The 20,483-nt window shown below is 40.3% G+C and overlaps 1 protein-coding gene across 5 annotated transcripts in view; it reads right to left on the bottom strand.

Annotated features, from left to right (window-relative positions):
• Positions 1 to 15,679: 15,679 nt before the first annotated feature.
• The window catches only part of KTN1 (kinectin 1), a 98,364-nt gene continuing 93,560 nt past the window's right edge, over positions 15,680 to 20,483 (bottom strand). For all 5 annotated transcript variants that reach the window (XM_072963095.1, XM_072963096.1, XM_072963097.1 and 2 more), the window contains one exon: positions 15,680 to 16,164. In XM_072963095.1, coding sequence (XP_072819196.1) covers positions 16,160 to 16,164 — 5 coding nt within the window. In that variant the 3' untranslated portion in view covers positions 15,680 to 16,159. The remainder of the gene's footprint in view (positions 16,165 to 20,483) is intronic.

Genomic DNA, 20,483 nt, shown 5'->3' with positions numbered 1-20,483 from the left:
AGAATGGAAAGAGAACAAATCACCACAGAAACAAACATGAGGATGACAATGACCGAGAAACAGCCCTAGAAGGATCCGCATGTCATAGCCAAACAGACCAGCCCAGGAGAGCACAATTAAAAGAACAGGAAGGGTCAGGAACACGCCTTACTGGCTCAGCCTCACATGACCAACCAACATGGTCTGCAGAGAGATGAAGTAGAGAGAGAGAAGGGGAAACCGAAGCTCAAGAGAAACAGAAGTGACCACAGAGGAAATAAGGCAAGAAGCCAGAGAACGAGAAAGAGCCAATGCTCAGCCTTTACTATCTTTTATTCATTGGTTGGGCAGTATCCACCATTCAGAAGTATTCACGAGAGACTAAGATGCCTTCGTGGAAACACTTTAACAAAAGCACAAGATCAAACCTGGATGAAAATGACAGTCAGTCCCTAATACAAAGCTTTGCTTTTCAATTTTAAATCCCTGAGCATCATTTACAGGAAAATACACTTCCGGTCCCAGACTAAATTCACTTCCATGCATTGTCTATTGCCTCCCCCTAGTGATTGCACATGAGATGTGCACTAGGAATCCATTGGTAGAGCTGAAAAATTAGATGACCCAAGATGGCCTCTTAGAACCTGCACAATATTGCAGTTCCTCAAAATGCTTGCATTTTGTCCTCTGACAGCAGCCCCATGAAACAGGCAGGGGTATTCCATCACTAAATTGCCTCAAGCCAACACTGCTTTGGAGCCTGTTAAAACCAGAGAAAGAACAACCTAGGGATTTGGAGTGAGATCTGCACTTGGAGCCTGGTGCTGCCAGGCATCCCACTGTGATGTCCAGCCAGGGGCTTAAACACTGTGCCTCTATTTCCATATGTGTGAAAGGGATCATAGAGATGCAATAAGGACTCAATGAACCATATTTATGTGGGCTTGAGCCTGGGCCAGTGGCCAGGTAAGGCCTGTAAAAATGTTACGCTTCTGCTGCTGCTGCTGCTGCTGTTAACAGCATCTTTGAGGAGGGGGCTCCACTGCCTTAGAAACACATTTATGGTTTCTGAACCTTATGGGAGGCATCCTACTGAAAACCATGTTGCTATTACTTGCATACTGCATCTTACTGAAAAACATGTTTCTATAACTACTTAAATCTACTTTCTTTTGTTCAGTTTTCCATATCTTCTGCTTATGTCTCCCTTTTTGACCTGGCTTAAGACCTGTCATACAGCTCATGTCTAAAAGAGAAGAGCCTTTTTTTTTTTTTTTGAAGTATAGTCAGTTTACAATGTTGTGTCAATTTCTGGTGCACAGCATGTTTCAGTCATACACACACACACACACACACACACACACACACACACACACACATATACTCCTTTTCATATTAAAAGAGAAGAGTCTTGACATTGCAAGAATTCCCTCCTGCCATCCCTCAGCTTTGGTCTCAAGCCCAGAGGACACCTTTTCCTGAAGCTCCCTTGGCTCCTATAAGAGTGTATCTGCCCACCTCCAGGCACCCGGGGAGCCCAGCATCACCAGAAGAGTGCGTTCAGACCAGGCTGTGTTCAGAACAGATTCTCTTCCTTAAAGCCTTTGTCCACTAGTGGATAAAGAGGAACCAGTGGTCATGAGGAAGGGCAGAAAAATCCACAGTGAGCCCTTTAAGACTCTAAATTAGACTTATTATCTCACACACACACACACACACACACACACACACACACACACACACAGAAGTTCAGAGCAATTATAGGCTCATGAGATCTGTTTGGGGATGGTGGGAAGTAATTTCTGTAGTCGGCTACCAAAAATAGCTCCAGCACCTGGACTGAGCAGATGTCAGGATGAAGAGCAAACAGCTTGTTCCTGAACAAACACCTCTGACACAACAGGAGTCACCCAGGCAGCCCTTGTAACAAGTGTTAGCCTCTGTCTACACTTCATGGAGAAGTCAAGAGTCAAGACTCTGCCAGGTCCCTTGGGGTCTTATGAAATAAATAGGGGAGAAAGGTAACAGGAAAATCAGGGACTACAGAAACTTTTTTATCTGGGGTCCTTCTTCCTACTGCTGAAGAAAACACCACCTCTGCCTGCACTCCAAGGTGCAGAGAACTGGAATTCCTTTTACTGTGCAGTGGGAAGATGCTTTCCAAAATTCACATTCTGGGATGTGAGATTTTGGGCACACAACCAAGCTCATGCATGCTTCTCTGCAGTGAGGTCAGAGAACTCATGATCCGGTCCCTGAAAAGGAAGTAGGAGACACCACCGAGGTCCAAGTAAGAGAGCTGCCAACACGCTCATCCAGTGCTCATCAGTGTCTTGCTACCATGACTTGTCCCTTTCCTGGAATCAGAGTCCTTAATACTAAACGCAAGGAATAACTAACATCTGCTCCAAGTCCACACGTAATTGTAAATGTAGTCTCCATCTACTGCATTTTGAAGGGAAAGGTACGGTCTTGCTTTACCACTAGTGGGCATATATGTGCATGGTTTTGCAGCATATTCATCAAGGTTCTCCAGAGAAAGAGAACCTGGGGGTGGGGGGTGGGGGTACACATCAAGAGAGAAAGAGAGAGAGGGAAGAGAGGGGGGCGATGTGGAAAGAGACTGATTGATCATAATATTGGCTCATGTGATTATGGAGGCTGACAAGTCCCAAGATCTGCAGTGTGAGTCAGCAGGCCCAGGGATGCTGATGGCGTGGTTCCAGTCTGAAGGCCAGCAGGCTTGAGGCCCAGGAAGAGCTGATGTTTCTGTGTGAAGGCAGGAAAAACCAATGTCCTTGCTGAAAGACAGTCAGTCAGGAGGAATTCTCTCTTACTGGGGACAGGATCAGGCCTTCAACTGATTGAATGAGGCCCACCCACATCAGGGAGGGGAGTCTGTTTTACTCAGTCTACCAATTCAAATGTTAATCACATCCAAAGATTCTCTCACAGAAACACTCAGGATAACGTTTGATCAAAGATCTGTGCACCTGTGGCTCAGTCAACACATAAAATTAACCATCACATGCAGCGTGTGAGGTTTTTTTCTCTGAGCTGCTGGCTGTGTCTCTCCCTAGTCCCTCCACCTTCTGCCCATGATTTAAGGATGATTAAGGATTTATACTCTGCCCTTTCTGGTGGCAAGTGAACTTCCACATTGAGTATGAGCTGAAAAGCACCTCCTGTAATATGAGGCCAAACCTCATCCAATAAAGTTTCCTGAGCAGCAGCATCATGAGCTGCAACACAATGAAGAGGAAACAGCTAGACCGTGGTGACCAGACACAGTTTGAATCCTGATTCTACCTCTTCCTGGCTGGTGGATTTTTGAAATGTCACTTAATCTCCTCAATCATCAGTTCCTCACCCTTAAAATGGACATAACAATATCCCACTCTTGCAGGGAAATCAAGAGGAAGTACTGGGTAGAGTACTGGGAAACGAACAGTACTGGAAAACAAGCCGCTGGAAAATGAACAGCTGGAAAACAAGCCGCACCTAAATTTCCATGAGCTTAAAATATATTCACATTTGGTTGCTTAAAATGCACATGCTTGTTTTGTTTTAATGTTTTACAAAGTAGATGACCTATAGCACATATTATGCTAAATAAAATTTGTGGTGGGCAATCCTGAGATTGACCATAAGGGCACGAAGGAGGGCAGATATTTCCTTAGGGTGAAACAATGGAAGGTCCTGGAAAGCCAGATCATCCATTAACAGAACTTTGTTCTGGCATGAAAGCATGCAGTTAAGCCCAGGGGAAATATTTGAGATGCCCCGGAGGCAGTAACAGGATAGATTTAGAAATTTTGCGTACCCCTGAGGAGGGTGATTGTTCCTGGAAGGGATAGGCCTGGAATTAATCAGTTAATCAGCAAGCAGAACTTAGTGCTTATCGCATGGGATATCTAAAGCCTCACTTCTGAGCTTTTTTCTGAGCTGTATACTCCTAATAAATATGATGTTGACCAGGGTTTCAGGACTCTGGATCCATGAGATCTTGAGTCCCCAGGTCCCATCTTTGCTCTTTGTCTCTGTTTCTTAAGTCTTGCATCACCCATCCTCGGTCTCGAGCTACGCTGGACGCAGCAATAGAGTTCCATGCGAGATACCTGACCCTCATAGGCATGTAGCAAGTGGAGCTTCTGACGTTGTTCAAATGGAACCTTACAAATGGCTCCAGCTGCAGCAGCTCGGGTGTGGTTTCTGCCCCGCTATGTCACCCTTCCTAATCATGCAGCATCCTCCACCGCCTCGAGGCTAATGGTCCTCACATGGTGCCTCTTATGTTATTCTTGGTGTTAGGTTTCATTGTATCAGAAATCTGTTAGGTGCAACCCTCCCGAGACTCCTGCTGTGTCCCAGAATAGCTTACAATTCTTCACATTAAAAATGAGCATTTTTCAACTCTTCATTTCTTACCCTAAGCCCCTTGGGACATGTTTAAAACAATAATCAAAGCAGCATAACCAGTAGACACAAGTCGTGAATAAGAATAGCCTGTATCTCATCCCATTCCTCTTGAGATCATTAAATGACTTTCAGTCCCAATTTTAATAAAGACTTTCTTTTCAGGGGATGAACCTGAGAAGGTGTTTAGCATCCTCAAGTCACTCTGCTAGCCCAGCTTTTCCTCCCCATTCCTCTTGACTCCCCTCCAGCTCGTTCTCACCCCTCTCTCAACCACCTCCTTAGTTTCTTGCTCTCTTGCCCAGCACTGATGATGATGGTGACAATGAGTAACAACTGAGGAACACTTACAATGTGCCAGGCCTGTTATCAGGAATTATGGGTGCTAAGCCATTCACCTCTCACAACAAACCTAAGAAGTGTGTGTATTACTGATAACCCTATTTTTCAGATGGGATGACAAAGGTGCTGACATGTCTGAGGAACTGACCCAAGATTACAGAACTAGTGGACACCCAAACCCACCATGCAATAAGGAGTTCTCAGCCATCCTTGAGCCTTCTTCTCCCTTCCTTTCTTCCCCACACCCTCACAGGTCCTGCCCTTCTGCCTCCTAAATAAGCCCTAAATCCATCCTCTCTCTCACCTGTATGGTGCTGCTTGAGCTCAGGCTCTCAGAGCCCATTGCCTGGATTCCCACTGCTACAGCCTCTTCACTGGTCTCACTGCCACTGTCTCCTTCCACACCATCCTCCACATGACCACATTATTCTTTCAGTCCTTCACTCATTACACTAAGTGAAGCTAAGCAGCTATTATGTGCCAGGCCCTGTAGTAGCTTTGGGGTTACCAAAATGGTAAGATAGTCCCTAACCCGGAAGGGCTCACAGTACTAGGAAAGCCACACAGACAAACCAGAAAGGAGGAATAGTCAGTGATGATGAGTAGAAGACTGCAACAAGTGAGACAGAAACAAAGGCAGGACTACCAGATTCTGCCTAGCATTGTGTAGCAAGACTTATTTGGGCTGCAAAACACTTAAGTGGTTTGAACAAATTGTTTTCATTTCTGTTTCTATTTACATACTCAGAAGTCTGGAGGTGAGAAGTTACAGGGGTAGGTAAGAGTTTCAAAGATTTGGAGGCCTATTCTAAAATTTCTCTCGCTTGTCCTTCAGGTCACAAGGTAACTGCTGCATCTCCAGCCCTTGTGTCTATATTCAAGACAGGAGAAAGAGGAAAGGCCAAAGGGCTAGACCAGCTCACATCCCTTTGCCTTCCCAGAAGACCCTCCTATAGATTTCCAGTCAGGGTTCACAGCCCAGATCTGGCTTACATGGCCACCCTTAGCTGCAAGGGAAGCTGGAAAAGCATTTGGCTTTTTAGGCCCTATAGTGGGAGGCAGCAAAAGAGATGGAGTTTGGGTGCAGCTTTTGGGTGGACAGGCCACACAGGGTTAGGAATGTTTCAAAGCAGGTATGATGCTTGCTCTGGTCTGAATGTTGTCCACCCAAAACCCTTATGTTGAAACCTAACCCCCAAGGTGATGGCATTATAAGCTGGGCCTCTGGGAGGTGATTAGATCACGATAAGGAGCCCTCACGAATGAAATTAGTGCCCTTATAAAAGAGGCCCTTGAGAGTTCCTTTGCCCCTTCCCGCATGTGAAGATACAATGAGAAGTCTGACCTGAAAGTGGGCCCTCATCCCACCATGGCAGCCCCCTGATCTCAGACTTCCAGCCCCTAGAACTGTGAGAAATGTAGTTCTGTTGTTTGCAAGCCACTGAGTCTGTGGTATTTTGTTATAGCAGCCTGAGTGGACTAAGACATGCTTAAGCCAAGTTTTGAGCCCTAATTCATAATCCATAAATGACTGCCCTGATTGCTGTGCTGGTTCTCATTCAGAAATGCTTTATGAGTGAAGCTCTATGTACAGAATTGTCAAGTCACCATTATCGTGTGCTTGCTCGACAACAGGAGGGGAGAACCATGTAGTCGAAGGTAGAAACACACCTACATCATCCATCACCCTCTCCTGTCCCTTCTGCTCCACCCCCTCCTCCCACTCCCCACCCCAATCTCCCTTGTCTGCCTGTACCTTCCACTTCAGGCCTTGGATGTTGTGTCCTCCTGGGAGCCATCCCTGACCAGTCTCAGTGGCCCTGCCCCTGGGTTTTTCATGCTCTGTAACCCTCTGTGGGCCCCCTGAGCTCTGTGGAGACACCATCATGCCCTCCTGCTCTCTGCTGTGTCCCAGCCCCAGACTTTCTGCCTGGTTCCTAGACGATATACAAATAAAACTTGCTGAATGAATGAAAGTCACACATCCTCCATAAACATACGGTAGCCTACCCATATTTTTCAGGAAGTACCCTATTTCCAGCCAAAAAGCAAGCAAGTAAGCAAACAAAAATCAACCAGAAATGAAGCCAAGAAGGAATGGGCTTAACCTCGATTTGGCCCAATATATCAAGATGCTGCCTCATGCTGAGATCCTCAGATAATCTGCATACCTGAATACAACTTTAAAAGAATAAGAAAAACCAATAAATTAGGCTGAGAGACGGTGCTCAAGGAACCTAAACAGGTTCCCTGGCAACAGGGGTCCAGTTCCCCTGGCACAGATGCACATCGGCACACGTGCCGTGTGATGAGGGCTGCTCTACTCACTGTGGAGGGAGGGGGTGAACATTACTCGGGGCTCTTCACTTTTCTCAACACAACCCTCTGGGTAAACGGCTTTGCTGTATGTGGGAACGTGCTGTGGTAACTGATAAGCCCCAGTAGGCCACACTCAACATCAGCTCCTGCTCGCCCAGTGTGCTGTGGTCTGGGCGCTCTTCTGCATGGCTCTTCTTCGAGCACAGACTCTAGGATCTGCGCCCCTTGGTGCGACTCTGCCAACCCCGAGTCCTCTATTCCCAGCCTTGGAGAACTCGTACTCGCACCTGCCTTGACGGCAGCAACTTGCTAGTTACTTCTTCCTCAACTCATAGGCGTCTGGTGGTATCTTCACTTTTGACTGCAGGGTCTTTTCTGGACACAATCCAAGGCAATCCCACTGGCTTTCTCTCTCACATGGCTCATGTCTGGTCCATGGAAGGCATCCACATAGCCTTCATTCTGAAAAATGTGGGTAATGTCCAGCAGAGCCACCTCTCCTCAATTTGCCAAGAAAGTGACCATCTCTCAGCCTTTGGATTTTCCAGGAGGGAGTGAGTCACCAGTCCACTGTTTTCCAAACACAGAGGATGCATTACAAGCTCCTGAGACAGTCCTAGTTGAAGGCCCTTCCTCTTGATTGGTGATGAAGGATCCCCCCATTCCTCCCTCTTGGTGAGGGTGGGACTCACAGCACAGTAACATCAATCTCTGAAAAATTCCCTTCTTAACTAATTTCTAACTCCAATCCCTATTCTGCCATCACTGTGGAGGTAGGAAGTAAGAGCAGCAGGACCACTTCTCCATTCCTCCATTTTCAGAATCCTGCAATACGGCAGAGTCCCACTCTACTCTGCAATAAGCTTCCACTTAAATAGTCTCTTATACAGATTTGAAGCTCTTTGCTGTGAGCGATAAGGGGTAACAGAATTTCATATATTCACACAAAAAAACATAGCTATGTGGAACCATAAAGGAATGAAATCAATAGGCATTATAACTTTTTTTAAGGCCGCCGAGGGGCTAAAGCCTCCATGAGCTGCAGGATTTAGAGGTCAAGAGATCTGGAATGATGGAAGATAGTACCAAAGACTGTAATAGTGGAGAATTATGACAAGGTTCAAGGTGTGCTCATAGATAGGGATAAAGATAAAGGTCTTTGGAGTTGCAGTAGTCTATATCATGGCCTCCCAAAAGAGAATCACGTCCTAACTCCCAGAACCTGGGACGATGCTATGTTACACGGCAAGGGGGGCTTGCAGATGTGATTAAGTTAGAAATCTTGAGGTGGGAAAATTATCCTGGAATATCAAGGTGGGCCTCAAGTGTAATCACAAGGGTCCCTTAAGAGGAAGGCAAGAAGGTCAAAAGAGGAACTAGGAGATGCAACAACAGAAAAGGTTGGAGTGAGATAAACAAGGGCTCATGAGCCAAGGGATGCAGGAGGCCTCCAGAAACTAGAAAAGACAAGGGAACGGATTCTCCTTTAGATCCTCCAGAGGGATCCACTCCTACTGACCCCTTGACTTGATTTTGGACTTCTAGCCTCCACAACTATAAAAGAATAAATTTGTATTGTTTTTAACCCACTAAATTTCTGTCAAGTTGTTATAGCAGCCATAAGAAACTCTACAGTAGTCAAGGTCTAAAAATTGGGAGCCTAGAATACTGAGTGGGACAATTCAGTATGGACATTCAAATCACCTGTGATGGTTGTGGAACTTACATTGGAGAAAAAGCTACGAGGTAGATGTCAGTTTTTAACAAACAGCAAGACTAGGAGCTGTACGGTTGAGAGGAAAAAGGAGACAAAACATTTCTGAATAGCATAATAATCAAGGAAGTAAAATTTTTTAATTAAAGAATGGATAAAGAGTGTCAGTTTTCCAAGGGAAAGGATTTCCAGAGGGTGAAGTGGAAAGGTTCAGGCGGGAAGAAAGCAAGGTGAAAAACTGGGTCAGTGGGGAGAAAGCACACGGCACTGTGAGAATGAAAATCTGGAAGAGGATAGTTGATTGGAGGGTCTATCAGTTAACGGCTGATCAAGAGACAAAAACTCACAAAATTTGAACAGGTAAAGTTTAATATAAAGAACTATTAATTATACCAGGGGACAAACTGTAACAGGGTAAAAATAACTCCATTAAGTAAACCTTGGGGCTGAGGGAGATCCCCTAGAAAAGCACAGAATAAAAGGGGAGGCAGGAGTTCAAACCTCCCTGGAGAATGTGGCTGCAGCCCAGAGGTGGCAGATCACTGGGTTGCCCTGGGCCAGAGCTGGTCTGCAGCAGCTGAACAAGCAGGAACACCCCTCCAGGGTGCAGATGATAGGAAATCTCCGCCAAGAGCACACGTATCAGTTTCCTACTGCTGCAGTAACAAATACCATAAACCTAGTGGCTTATAACAACACTAATTTTCTTACAGTCCTGGAGATCAGAGGTCCCACATGCCACTGATATAAATCAAGATGTTGACAGGCCCAAGTTCCTTCTGGAGGCTCCAGAAGAGAATCCTTTTCCTTGCCTTTTTCAGCTTCTAGAATGTCTAGGCCTTGGGTTACCAAAAACTCAACTTAGGCATTGGAAAGCTCTCTCGTCACTCCAAAAGATATACTCCCACAACAATACATCTTTCCAGATGATCTTCAAAAGTAAATCATTAGCAAAATGAAACATGCACTTAAAAACACTTAGCATAGTACCTGAAAAATAGCATTCAATAAATGTAATTATTACAATTGCCATTATTTTTGTATTATTATCATCACTGATAAAATGCCCCCAAGTAAACTAGCTGTTTTATAGAGGCATCAGCCATAATCCAGTTAAAATCCAGTATGGTCTAAGGTGTTGGGTGACACATTTTAAGGGGGTAAGTAAGTAGTGTGTACTTCACTCCTAAGTTATTCTGAGATGATTAGAGAGCAGGGCCAGTTCTCTTGAGGCCACTCATAATATCCAAACCAGGCCCTCAACACCCAAGAGAAAGCTTTGTATTTTCTACACAAGTGTGGGTTGGAAATACAATTAGTTTACTCAAAATAGGTGTCAAGCTACGGTCAGAAGTTACCATGACTGTCAGAAAAAACCCTCTTCCATATGAATGTGCATGTTCATCTGTTCTAAAAGAAGATTGAGTCCATAAAAACTGTCCCCTAAGGGAACATTAAGGCAAAGATTCTGTAAGAATCTTTATACCTGAGTTTTTATACTGTCCTCACACTGCTGAGTGCATAAATTATCCTATCCTTGGTATCAAAAGTGAGAAAAACTTGTTTTTCTCATTCTATTCCAATTGAGTCTTCCTTTAAGGGGATAAAAATCATAACATTGGTCAATGGGAAAATAGCATTCATGCATATAAAGATATTCAGCAAAGAGGGAAAAAGCTTAAGATAAACTTACTTTTAAAAAAAATACTCTTTGTGTGGCATAATCTGAAAATAAGAAACATCAAGAAAACCACTAATTAGCGCTTTACCCTTTTTAGGCTTACTTTGGGAGAATTCGGTTTTCAAGGTGGTAGGTTGTGACATGCTGGAATCTTTCTCTCCCTCCCCAAATTTGTAGAAATTAGAAAAATATAAAAATAATTAGTAAACATTTAGCAGTATTTGAAAACAAGAACTCTCCTTTGATAAGAAAATGTGAAGAAACTGCAAAAGGAAAAAAACAAACTGAAAACCGCAGTGAGTGGTTTCAAAGTGTGGTTCCCAAAGGAGCAACATCAGCATCTCTGGAACTTGCTTGAAATGCAGATTTTTGAACCCCACCCTAGACCTAATGAAATAGAAACAGTTTGGGAATGGTGGGAATTAATAAATTTGAATTTAACTAGTAGGAAATATTCTTTTCAATTGCTTGGAACAATATTTACAAATACTGACCATGAACTTGGCAACAGGGGAACTGTGGAAGAAAACTCATGATTGCATTTGGGTTAGAATACACTAGGCCCACAGTTTTATTTTACTTGTTCAGCTAGCAAGGAGGAAAACTAGATACACAGGATGAAAAGCCTGCACAATTCAGGTGGTGATGGAACTTATTAATTCATCAACATAAGTGAACAAAGTTCCATTTCATAAAACTCAGGCTATAGATTACCATCAATAATAGCATATTCAAATGTTTTTAAAAGGAATACTGCATTCAACAGATAAACATAAACTTTATACTTGGCGTTAAATGAAATCTCAAGAACTCTACTGAATAGCTCAAGAAGAACCTGCTCTTAACTCAAAAACTCATAATTTCTTGATTGTTTACAAGAAGAGCAAGAGACAGTGCATAAATATATATGTAAATAATTAAGACCTTTCCCCACCCGCTTGACTCTGTTTCCTGTACTCCTGAGATCATGGGAAAATAAACATTCTCCACCGCTCTTACTTTCTAGCTGAAGAGGGTTACAAGCAGCCTGGTAAAGTAATTTGTAAATTCAAACTACTCCACAAATAAGATCATTTCCTGACAAAGCTTAGCATTCGTGCTGATAACCTCTTTTATTCTGAACCAAACTAAATCATTTTGAGGGGGTGGTTATAATTTTTCTTTCATCTGAAGTCTCCACATATTTAGGAAATTGGTGTCACACAGGCCACTCAAATGTAATAACATTCAAAAACAATACCTTAAAAATCCATGATGTGGAAAATACATACACTACAAAAAAAAAAAAACAAAACTCTTAGCTTGATTAACAAACTACTATACATAAAATAGATCAGCAACAAGGATATACTACATAGCACAGGGAAGTAAAGTCATTATCTTGTAATAACCTACAGTGGGGTATAATCTGCAAAAATACTGAATCACTATGCTGTATACCTGAAACTAACACAATATTGCAAATCAACTATACTTCAAAAAAAAGTTAAATGACAAACATTTCCTTCAGTGCAGTGGCTACATCTGGAGAGGGAGGGAAATGGGGTCAGGGAGAGGTATACAAGATGCTTCAATTTCACCTACTGTTTTGTTCCTTTTATTTAAAAAGAAAAAACTCAAAGCAAATATGACAAAATGTTAATATTTGATATTAAGTGGGGTACACAGGGCTTTTTTCTATTATTTTCCATATTTTTCTGTATATTTGAAATATTCATGATTTTTTAAACTTAAGAACTGAAAGACAACAAAATCCCTACATCTCAAAATCTGTGTGATGCGAAAAATTCAGAGGAAAAGTTATGGCCTCTAAAAGGAATTAGAAAACAAGAATTAAGAATAAACGAATTAAAATTTAAAGACAAGAAGTTGACAAAGTGCAACAAAATAAATGTGAAGAAAGTAAAAAGACTGAAAATGCTAAGAACACAAATGAATTAAATGTAAAACAAAATACAACAAGAGAGTGCTGCTACCACTGCCCCAAATAATTAAAAACTGTTGGAAAAAACAAGATACTAGACAGGTAGCCTTCAAATTTTTGATCTCAGAACTCCTTCACATTTTAAAAAGCTTTTGTTTTAATTACCTCTATGCATATTCAATGCACTAGAAGTTAAAGCCAAGAAAAATTACAAATGTTCATTTTAAAATTTACTTTAAAAAACAGCATAATGAACATGCTCTCATGAAATATAACTTAATTTTCCAAAACAAACCAACCAAAAAAATACAGTGAGAAAACTGGCACTGTTCTTGTACATGTTTGCAAACTTCTTCAGTATATGGCTTAACAGAAGACAACTGTTTCTGCTTTCAGTCTGCTGTGATATGTTGCTTTGGTTGAAGTATATGAAGAAAATATGGCCTCACACTGGTATGTCATTGGAAAACAGAGGTGTAGTCATTTCAGATAATTGTTGATATTCTTTTACACAACAGCAAAACTCAACATGTGATAATTTCTTAAAGATTAATTGTAATGTGGAGTCTGAAATCTTAACAATGAACTTTTTGCACTGTTACATTAAAATTCATTAGTTTATCTCGATCTTTGGCTCTTCTGTCTATGCTTGATTTTGTAACAGTTCTTTGGTCATTTGAGAATGCTGGTTCACTGAGTTATGCAGATCTTCCAAATGTTCATACATTTCATTATATTTACCAAAAAACCATGTTCATTAATATCACTATTGATCTCATTAGAAAAAATATTAAGTGAACTTCAGACTGTTTTTACTGGGAGTGGAATAGTGGTGAAAATACAGTAACTACTAACTGTTAGGAGCCACTGCTTTTGATCTTTGCTGAAGCACCAATAGTTTACCTACATTGCTTTAGCACCATAACAGCTTAGTATTATTGAAGTAGTTTTGACCTTTCAAACTCCTGGAAAGGGTCCTGGGGATGCCCAAGGTCCTGCAGACCACACTTTTGAGAACCACAGAGGTTGACAATCCCTTGGAAAGTACAAACAGGAGAAAATGAGAAGGTATATTAACATCAGGAACAAATGAGGGCTAAAAAAAAATATATATATATGGTATTTTTAATTATAAATTTATATATAATTTATACATATTCATATATTCACATACATGTGTGTGAAATTATATATAATTACACACACATACATATGTGAATAGATATATGAATGAGCCAATAAGAGAATTGGGCCAGAAAGCTTAAGCTGGAGAATGGAATCCTAGCTCCTCCAGTCTGTAGCTATGAGCCCTTTAGTTGTCCTCCCTCAGCCTCAATTTCTTTATCTATAAAATGGAGATGTCAATGAAAGTACTCCCCCTTCAGTAAATTCTGGTGATTAAATGAGCAACTGCAAGTGAAGTGCTTTAAAAACGCATGGCATGTGACAAGGTGTGTGATATATGTTAGCTGTCATAATAGAATTCTACCAATTAATATGAAATTGCCCAATTTTCAAGGAAAACTTTTATGATATAAACTGAGTTAAGAAAAAATAGAAAAATCTGTCAATCAGTTGATAGAAGAGCCTGGACTTGGCCTTGTTTTCCCAAGCACGGTCTTTATCCAGCACCCCTCTCTTCTCTTAAGCACATCCTATGCAGATCCCACAGCTGTCCTGCAATTGCAGTTAACACAAGTTTAGGCCAGCCCAGTTTAAAAGCCTGTCTCCCACCAACTCTCCTCCAGCTCAGGCTTGACCACTGGCCTCAGAGGCAGACACAAGGAGTCTGTTCCTTAACTCCTCCTCTGTCCTCCCTTCTCTGGGACCCACATGACAAATGGGGTCAAGGACAAACATCTCTTTACTCAACTGAAGGTGCAGCTGCAGCCCTCTTCTGGTGGTCACTGGTCCTCCCAAAAATGTCATTTAGGGCAGATCCCATGAGTGGTTGATGCCACAGGTGGTCGGACCTGGAATGCAAAACATGTAAAAACCCAACCTGGCTTGAACTCTATGGGCAATACAGCTATTGCCCACAGCTTCACTTCCCGTAACCTTTTGCTGGTGAGGTAAATGCTTACAAGGCATTTGAGCCTGTGCTTTACATGATGTCACTGACCTCTCAGAACATACTAGTTTTGCCACACCAAACTGAAGGGTATAGCTGGCTTCACAGGTATTCCCTCACTCCTCCCTTCCACGTCTCTCCATTCATTCTTTTTAGGGATCAAGATATCTGCTCTCAACCACAGTGGTCATTCTCCCCTCCTGGTAGTCACACCCCAATCTGAGAAATGTTCTCACTGCTTCCTGCCTCAACTGGCTGCCAACAGTGGCAAGGGGAGCTACTGGAGGCTTAAGGACAGGGATTCCCTCTCTCTTTTGATGCTCCCTTCCTCTCCCAGCGATGTGCTTAGATGGGGAAAGATGAACAGCTGGGGATGGATGAGATGACTAGGCTAGTTTAGCCTTGCGTCATTCACAGTAACTAAGCAACTGGGAGTATTCAACCTACAAGGGAATTAACTTCAGAGAACAGGGAACTATCCTGGCAAATTGGAAGAATAACTGAATAGGAGTGTGATAAGCTTGTCCTATGTGATTCTGGAGTAAGGAAGTAGGACAAATTGATACAAGTGACAGGAACACAACTTTTCATAATAATTTAATAATCATTAACAATTACAGCTGTTCCAAATTAGAATAGAGGGAACAAGACTGAAAACCAACAGAAGATAGGCTTAGCAGAAAGTGGAAAGACCACCTGGTAGAAGCATGGCTGAAACGGCAAGGAGGCCACCGTATGGCCTAGCAGGTACGTCAATACTCAATGGCATAAGATATGTGCCAGCATCTGAAGAGCTCCATGTTTTCATCCAATTAATAAGAGAAAAGAAAAAGAAAAAGATAATACATGTTATCAACATGTTCAAACAACAAAAAAGATAACATATGTAAACTGTGTAACACAGTGTCTGACAAGGAAGAAACTAAAAAGTTAACTATTACTCAAAAGAATTAATAGTAATACTGAAAATTAAAGTAGAGCTCTTCTACACGAAGTTGGGGTGGTAGGTCTGAAACCCGGAATACTTGCCCTGCCCTTTCTGTAACTCCCCGTATGTCAGGACAGTTTACACAGCACAGAACCACAGAGAAGACCCAGGGTTCCAGTGTGAGAAGGTGTACAAGCAACATACCTGTCTTATCTTGTTTGAAGGTTACAGTTGACGATTGTATTCTAAATGTTGATCTGAAGTGCTAATGAAATCTGTTAAAGCTTAATGAAAATCATAACAAATTTGAATAATAAGCATCCCTTTATTTGCTGGCGCCATTACAAAACTGATTACATTAGCAACAAAAGTGTTTTCTTGAGTTGAAGTCAGAGGCAGTTACTCCCCAAAATGTTAAGTAAAACAGTGTACAACATCAGTATTAAAATGTTAAATTTTATATTGTCTTTACCATTTTTGATCTTCTGAACAATTTTATTGAGCAAAATAAGATAAAAGATTACATGTTCATCTTATCTTCAGGAATGTAAAGGTCTAATTATTCAAACAGTTTTTATTATAAAACTAAACTCTGAAGGTGTCTACAGAGTTGGCTTTTTTTTTTCTCTCTTTAAATCAGTAGTCTAACAAGGATTAGAAAAGACAAAACTCTGTTCAGTGTTTCTGACAAAGTAGAAAGGGTGAAAACATAAATAAGGCTTTAATTTGGCAAAATATAATACAATGCCTTCTGTTATCCTTGAATGAACAGTTTCCCAATTACTTCACTCTGTAAAAGATCAGAAAGAAAGAATTCATTTTAAAACAAAGAAACAAAAGGCAATCAGAAGACATTTGTCAACCACCAAATGTACATATTCCATTTGACCAAGCATAGCCCTTTCAACTAGGATCAGAACAATTAATATTAATGGTGATCCAAAATAAGAAAAAAAATCCCAGGATTCAGAAGAAACTTTTAGGTTGATTTTAAACTATGTGAGCCAAAACCTCAGACCAAACTTAGAATAATGTAGGAATTTAAAAATCCTACTTAGAAAACATTGAAGAGAACAACACTGGAAATCCATTTGCATTAGTTCTACTCAAAACACTAAAGCTAGTAAGATGAGTGAGTAGCACTGAAAAGACAGACTGAAATTTACAACTCTCCACCCATGAATAATTTAAGTTTTAGACAGAGATTTTCTGAGGTCTTACGAAGCTTCCCAAGTCAGATAAAATGACTAAAGACATTAAACTTCAAAAGCCATTAGACCAAAAGGACTTAACCAAATGCAACATGTGAAGTTTGACTGGATCCTGGTTTAGAAAAAATAGCTTGTAAAGATATTTTGGGTATAACTGGTGAAACGTGAATATGGGCTTAAAACTTAACGATATTATAGAACTACTGTTTTGTTTTTTTGGATGTGATAATGATACTATGGATTTGCAAGAGAATATCTTTTTTCTTAGGAGATGTATACTTGAGTGCTTAGAAATAAAATCTCATCATATCCAAAAATTGCTTTCAAATGGTTTGACATCAACAAAATATGTTACACATATAGAAATGAAGCAGGTCAAGAGTGAGTGTTATATATTCTTTCAATTTTTCTTTCTGTGTGAGATTTTTCAAAATAAATAGCTGAAGGGAAAAGAAGCAATTAGTAAGTTAAAAAGCAGAGTTATCACTGGCTATCATCTCCTCTAATTAAAACAAGATTAACAGCTGATCAGAAAAGCTACACAGCCCACTTGTACATTAAACTATGAAGCACTCTGAAAAGACATTACAGGAAATGAAAACTTGATCCACATGACAGTAAAATGTAGATCCGCATGTAAAATGTAGAAATAAAAGCTAGTTTTTATCTGAAACATTAACTCATACTTCAAAAGCTCTACAAACAAATTTTTTCCTTCAGAATCAAGAAACAACAGTATCACAAAAGAATCTACTAACAACACATAAAAAAGATCACAGACTATGATCAAGCTGGATTCGTTCCAGGGACGTAAGGATAGTTCAACATATACAAATTAACATGATACATACACCACATCAACAAAAGAAAAGACAAAAATCATAGGATCATCTCAATAGATGCAGAAAAAGCATCTGATAAAATTCAACACACATTTATGACAAAAACTCTTGCCAAAGTAGGTATAGAAAGAACATATCTCAACATAATAAAACCTATTTATGACAAAACCACAGCCCATGTAATACTCAATGATGAAAAGCTGAAAGCTTTCCTGCTAAAATCTGGAACAAGACGAGGATGCCCACTTTCACCATTTCTATTCAATGTAGTCTTGGAAGTCCTAGCCATACCAATCAGCCAAGAAAAAGAAATAAAAGGGATCCAAACTGGAAGTGAAGAGGAAAATTACCACTATATGTAGATGACATGATACTATATATAGAAAACCCTAAAGGCTCTACACAAAAACTACTACAGCTGATAAATGAATTTGGCAAGGTAGCAGGATACAAGATTAAAATACAGAAATCAGTTGCATTTCTTTACACTAACAATGAAATATTAGAAAAAGAAAGTAAAGAAATAATCCCTTTTAAAATCACATCCAAAAAATTAAATACCTAGGAATAAATCTTACCAACAAGGTTAAAGACTTATATACAAGGAGAACTACAAAACACTGATTAAGGAAATTAAGGATGACTTAACAAAATGGAAAGATACCCTGTGCTCTGGGATTGGAAGAATTAATGTTATTAAAATGGCCACACTACCCAAAGCAATCTACAGATTTAATGCAATCCCTAGCAAATTATCCAGGACATTTTTTCACAGAACCAGGACAAATAATCCTAAAATCCCAGAATTGCCAAAGTAATACCAAAGAAAAAGAACGAAGATGGAGGAATAACCCTCCCAGACTTCAGACAAGACTACAGAGCTATAGTAATCAAAACAGCATGGTATTGACACAAAAACAGACATATGGACAATGGAACAGAATAGAGAGCACAGAAATAAACCCACACGCTCATGGTCAGTTAATCTTTGACAAAGGAGGCAAGAATAAAGAATGGAGAAAAGTTCCTTCAGCAAGGGGTTTTGGGAAAACTGGACAGCTGCATGTAAATCAATGAAGTTAGAACATTCCCTCACACCACACACAAAAATAAACTCAAAATAGCTTAAAGACTTAAACATAAGACACTATAAACCTCTTAGAAGAAAACATAGGCAAAACATTTTCTGACATAAATCTCAGCAATGTTCTCCTAGGGCAGTCTACCCAGGCAATCGAAATAAAAGCAAAAATAAACAAATGGGACCTAAATAAACTTATAAGCTTTTGTACAGCACAGGAAACCATAAGCAAAACAAGACAACCTATGGAATGGGAGAAAATATTCGCAAATGATGCGACTGACAAGTGCTTAATTTGCAAAATATACAAACAGCTCATACAACTTATTAACAACAAAAAAAAGATTTAATTCAAAGATGCAAATCAAAATTACAATGAGGTATCACCAGTCAGAACTGCCATCATTCAAAAGTTCACAAACGATAAATGCTGGAGAGGGTGTGGAGAAAAGGGAACCCTCCTACACTGTTGGTGGGAGTGTAGTTTGGTGCAGCCATTATGGAGGATGGAAAACAGTATGGAGATTCCTCAAGAAACTAAAAACAGACTTACCATATGATCCAGCAATCCCAATCCTGGTGGTATATCCAGAGGGAACTCTAATTCAAAAAGATACATGCACCCCAATGTTCATAGCAGCACTATTTACAATAGCCAAGACATGGAAACAACCTAAATGTCCAACAACAGATGACTGGATAAAAAAGATGTGGATTTATATATACAATGGTATACAACTCAGCCATAAAAAAAGAATAAAATAATGCCACTTGCAGCAACGTGGATAGACTTGGAGATGGTCACTCTAAGTGAAGTAAGCCAGAAAGAGAAAGAAAAATACCATATGATATCACTCATATGTGGAATCTCAAAAAAAAAAAAAAAAAAAGGACACAAATGAACTTATTTACAATACAGAAACAGACTCAGAGACACAGAAAACAAACTAATGGTTACCAGGAGGGAAAGAGGGTGGGAAGGGATAAACCGGGAGTTCAAGATTTGCAGAAACTAACTTATATATAGAAGAGTCAAACAACAAGTTTCTACTGTATAGTTCAGAGAACTATGTTCAATTTCTTATAACCTATAATGAAAAACAATATGAAAACAAGTATATATATGTATATACGACTGAAACATTATGCTGCACACCAGAAATTGACACAACATTGTAAACTGACTGACTATACTTAAAAAAAAAGATTAAAAAATTCTATTTGTCAAAGGGAGTAGGCAGAGCACATATATACAGAACAGACATGTAAAACTTCACCTCAGTTTTTCCTGGATAACACTGAGAGCCTCTCCAATTCACTACTGACAAACTAAATACCAACTTTAGGAAAAAGTCAAAACTGAATGCAGAAATTGTAAGAGGTTGCCAACAAACGGTTAGACAGAGTAAAGAGGAAAGCAAGCAGTGACAAGAAGGACTGCAGCACAGAGTGCCTGAATTAGGAAGAAGAAAAGTGCTGATTAAGAGCATAGGCTCTGGACGTAGATCACCTTAATTTACATCCCATCTCACCCAGTTACTGCCTGTCTGACTTTGGGGAAGTTACAGAACCTCTGTAGTCTGTTGTAAAATGGTAGTAAAAAATAAATAATAATATTATAAACAATAATGATAACCCCTACCTACCTACCACACTGGGTTGCTATGAAAATGTAAATGAATGACATGTTAGCATGCTCATGTTTAGAGGCACACTAATGAAGTGTCACTGGTTAAAATCATCCTCCTCCTTCCATAGGATTCCACAAGCGGGTTCTAAGGTAAGAAAACCTGGGTGTTATGGTTTAAGTGTTTGTGCCCCCACTAAATTCATATATTGAGATTCTAACTCCCAATGTAATGGTGTTTGCAAGTGGGGCCTTTAGGAGACTCCACCATCATGAATGGGATTAGTGCCCTTATAAAAGGGATCCCAGAGCTCCCTTGCCCTTTCTGTCATGTGAGGACACAGCAGG

The sequence above is a fragment of the Vicugna pacos genome, chromosome 6 (genome assembly GCF_048564905.1).
Source record: "Vicugna pacos chromosome 6, VicPac4, whole genome shotgun sequence".
Classification (NCBI taxonomy): Eukaryota; Metazoa; Chordata; class Mammalia; order Artiodactyla; family Camelidae; genus Vicugna; species Vicugna pacos.
Note: the sequence above shows the minus strand (reverse complement) of the source record. Positions and strands in the feature narration are given on the sequence as shown.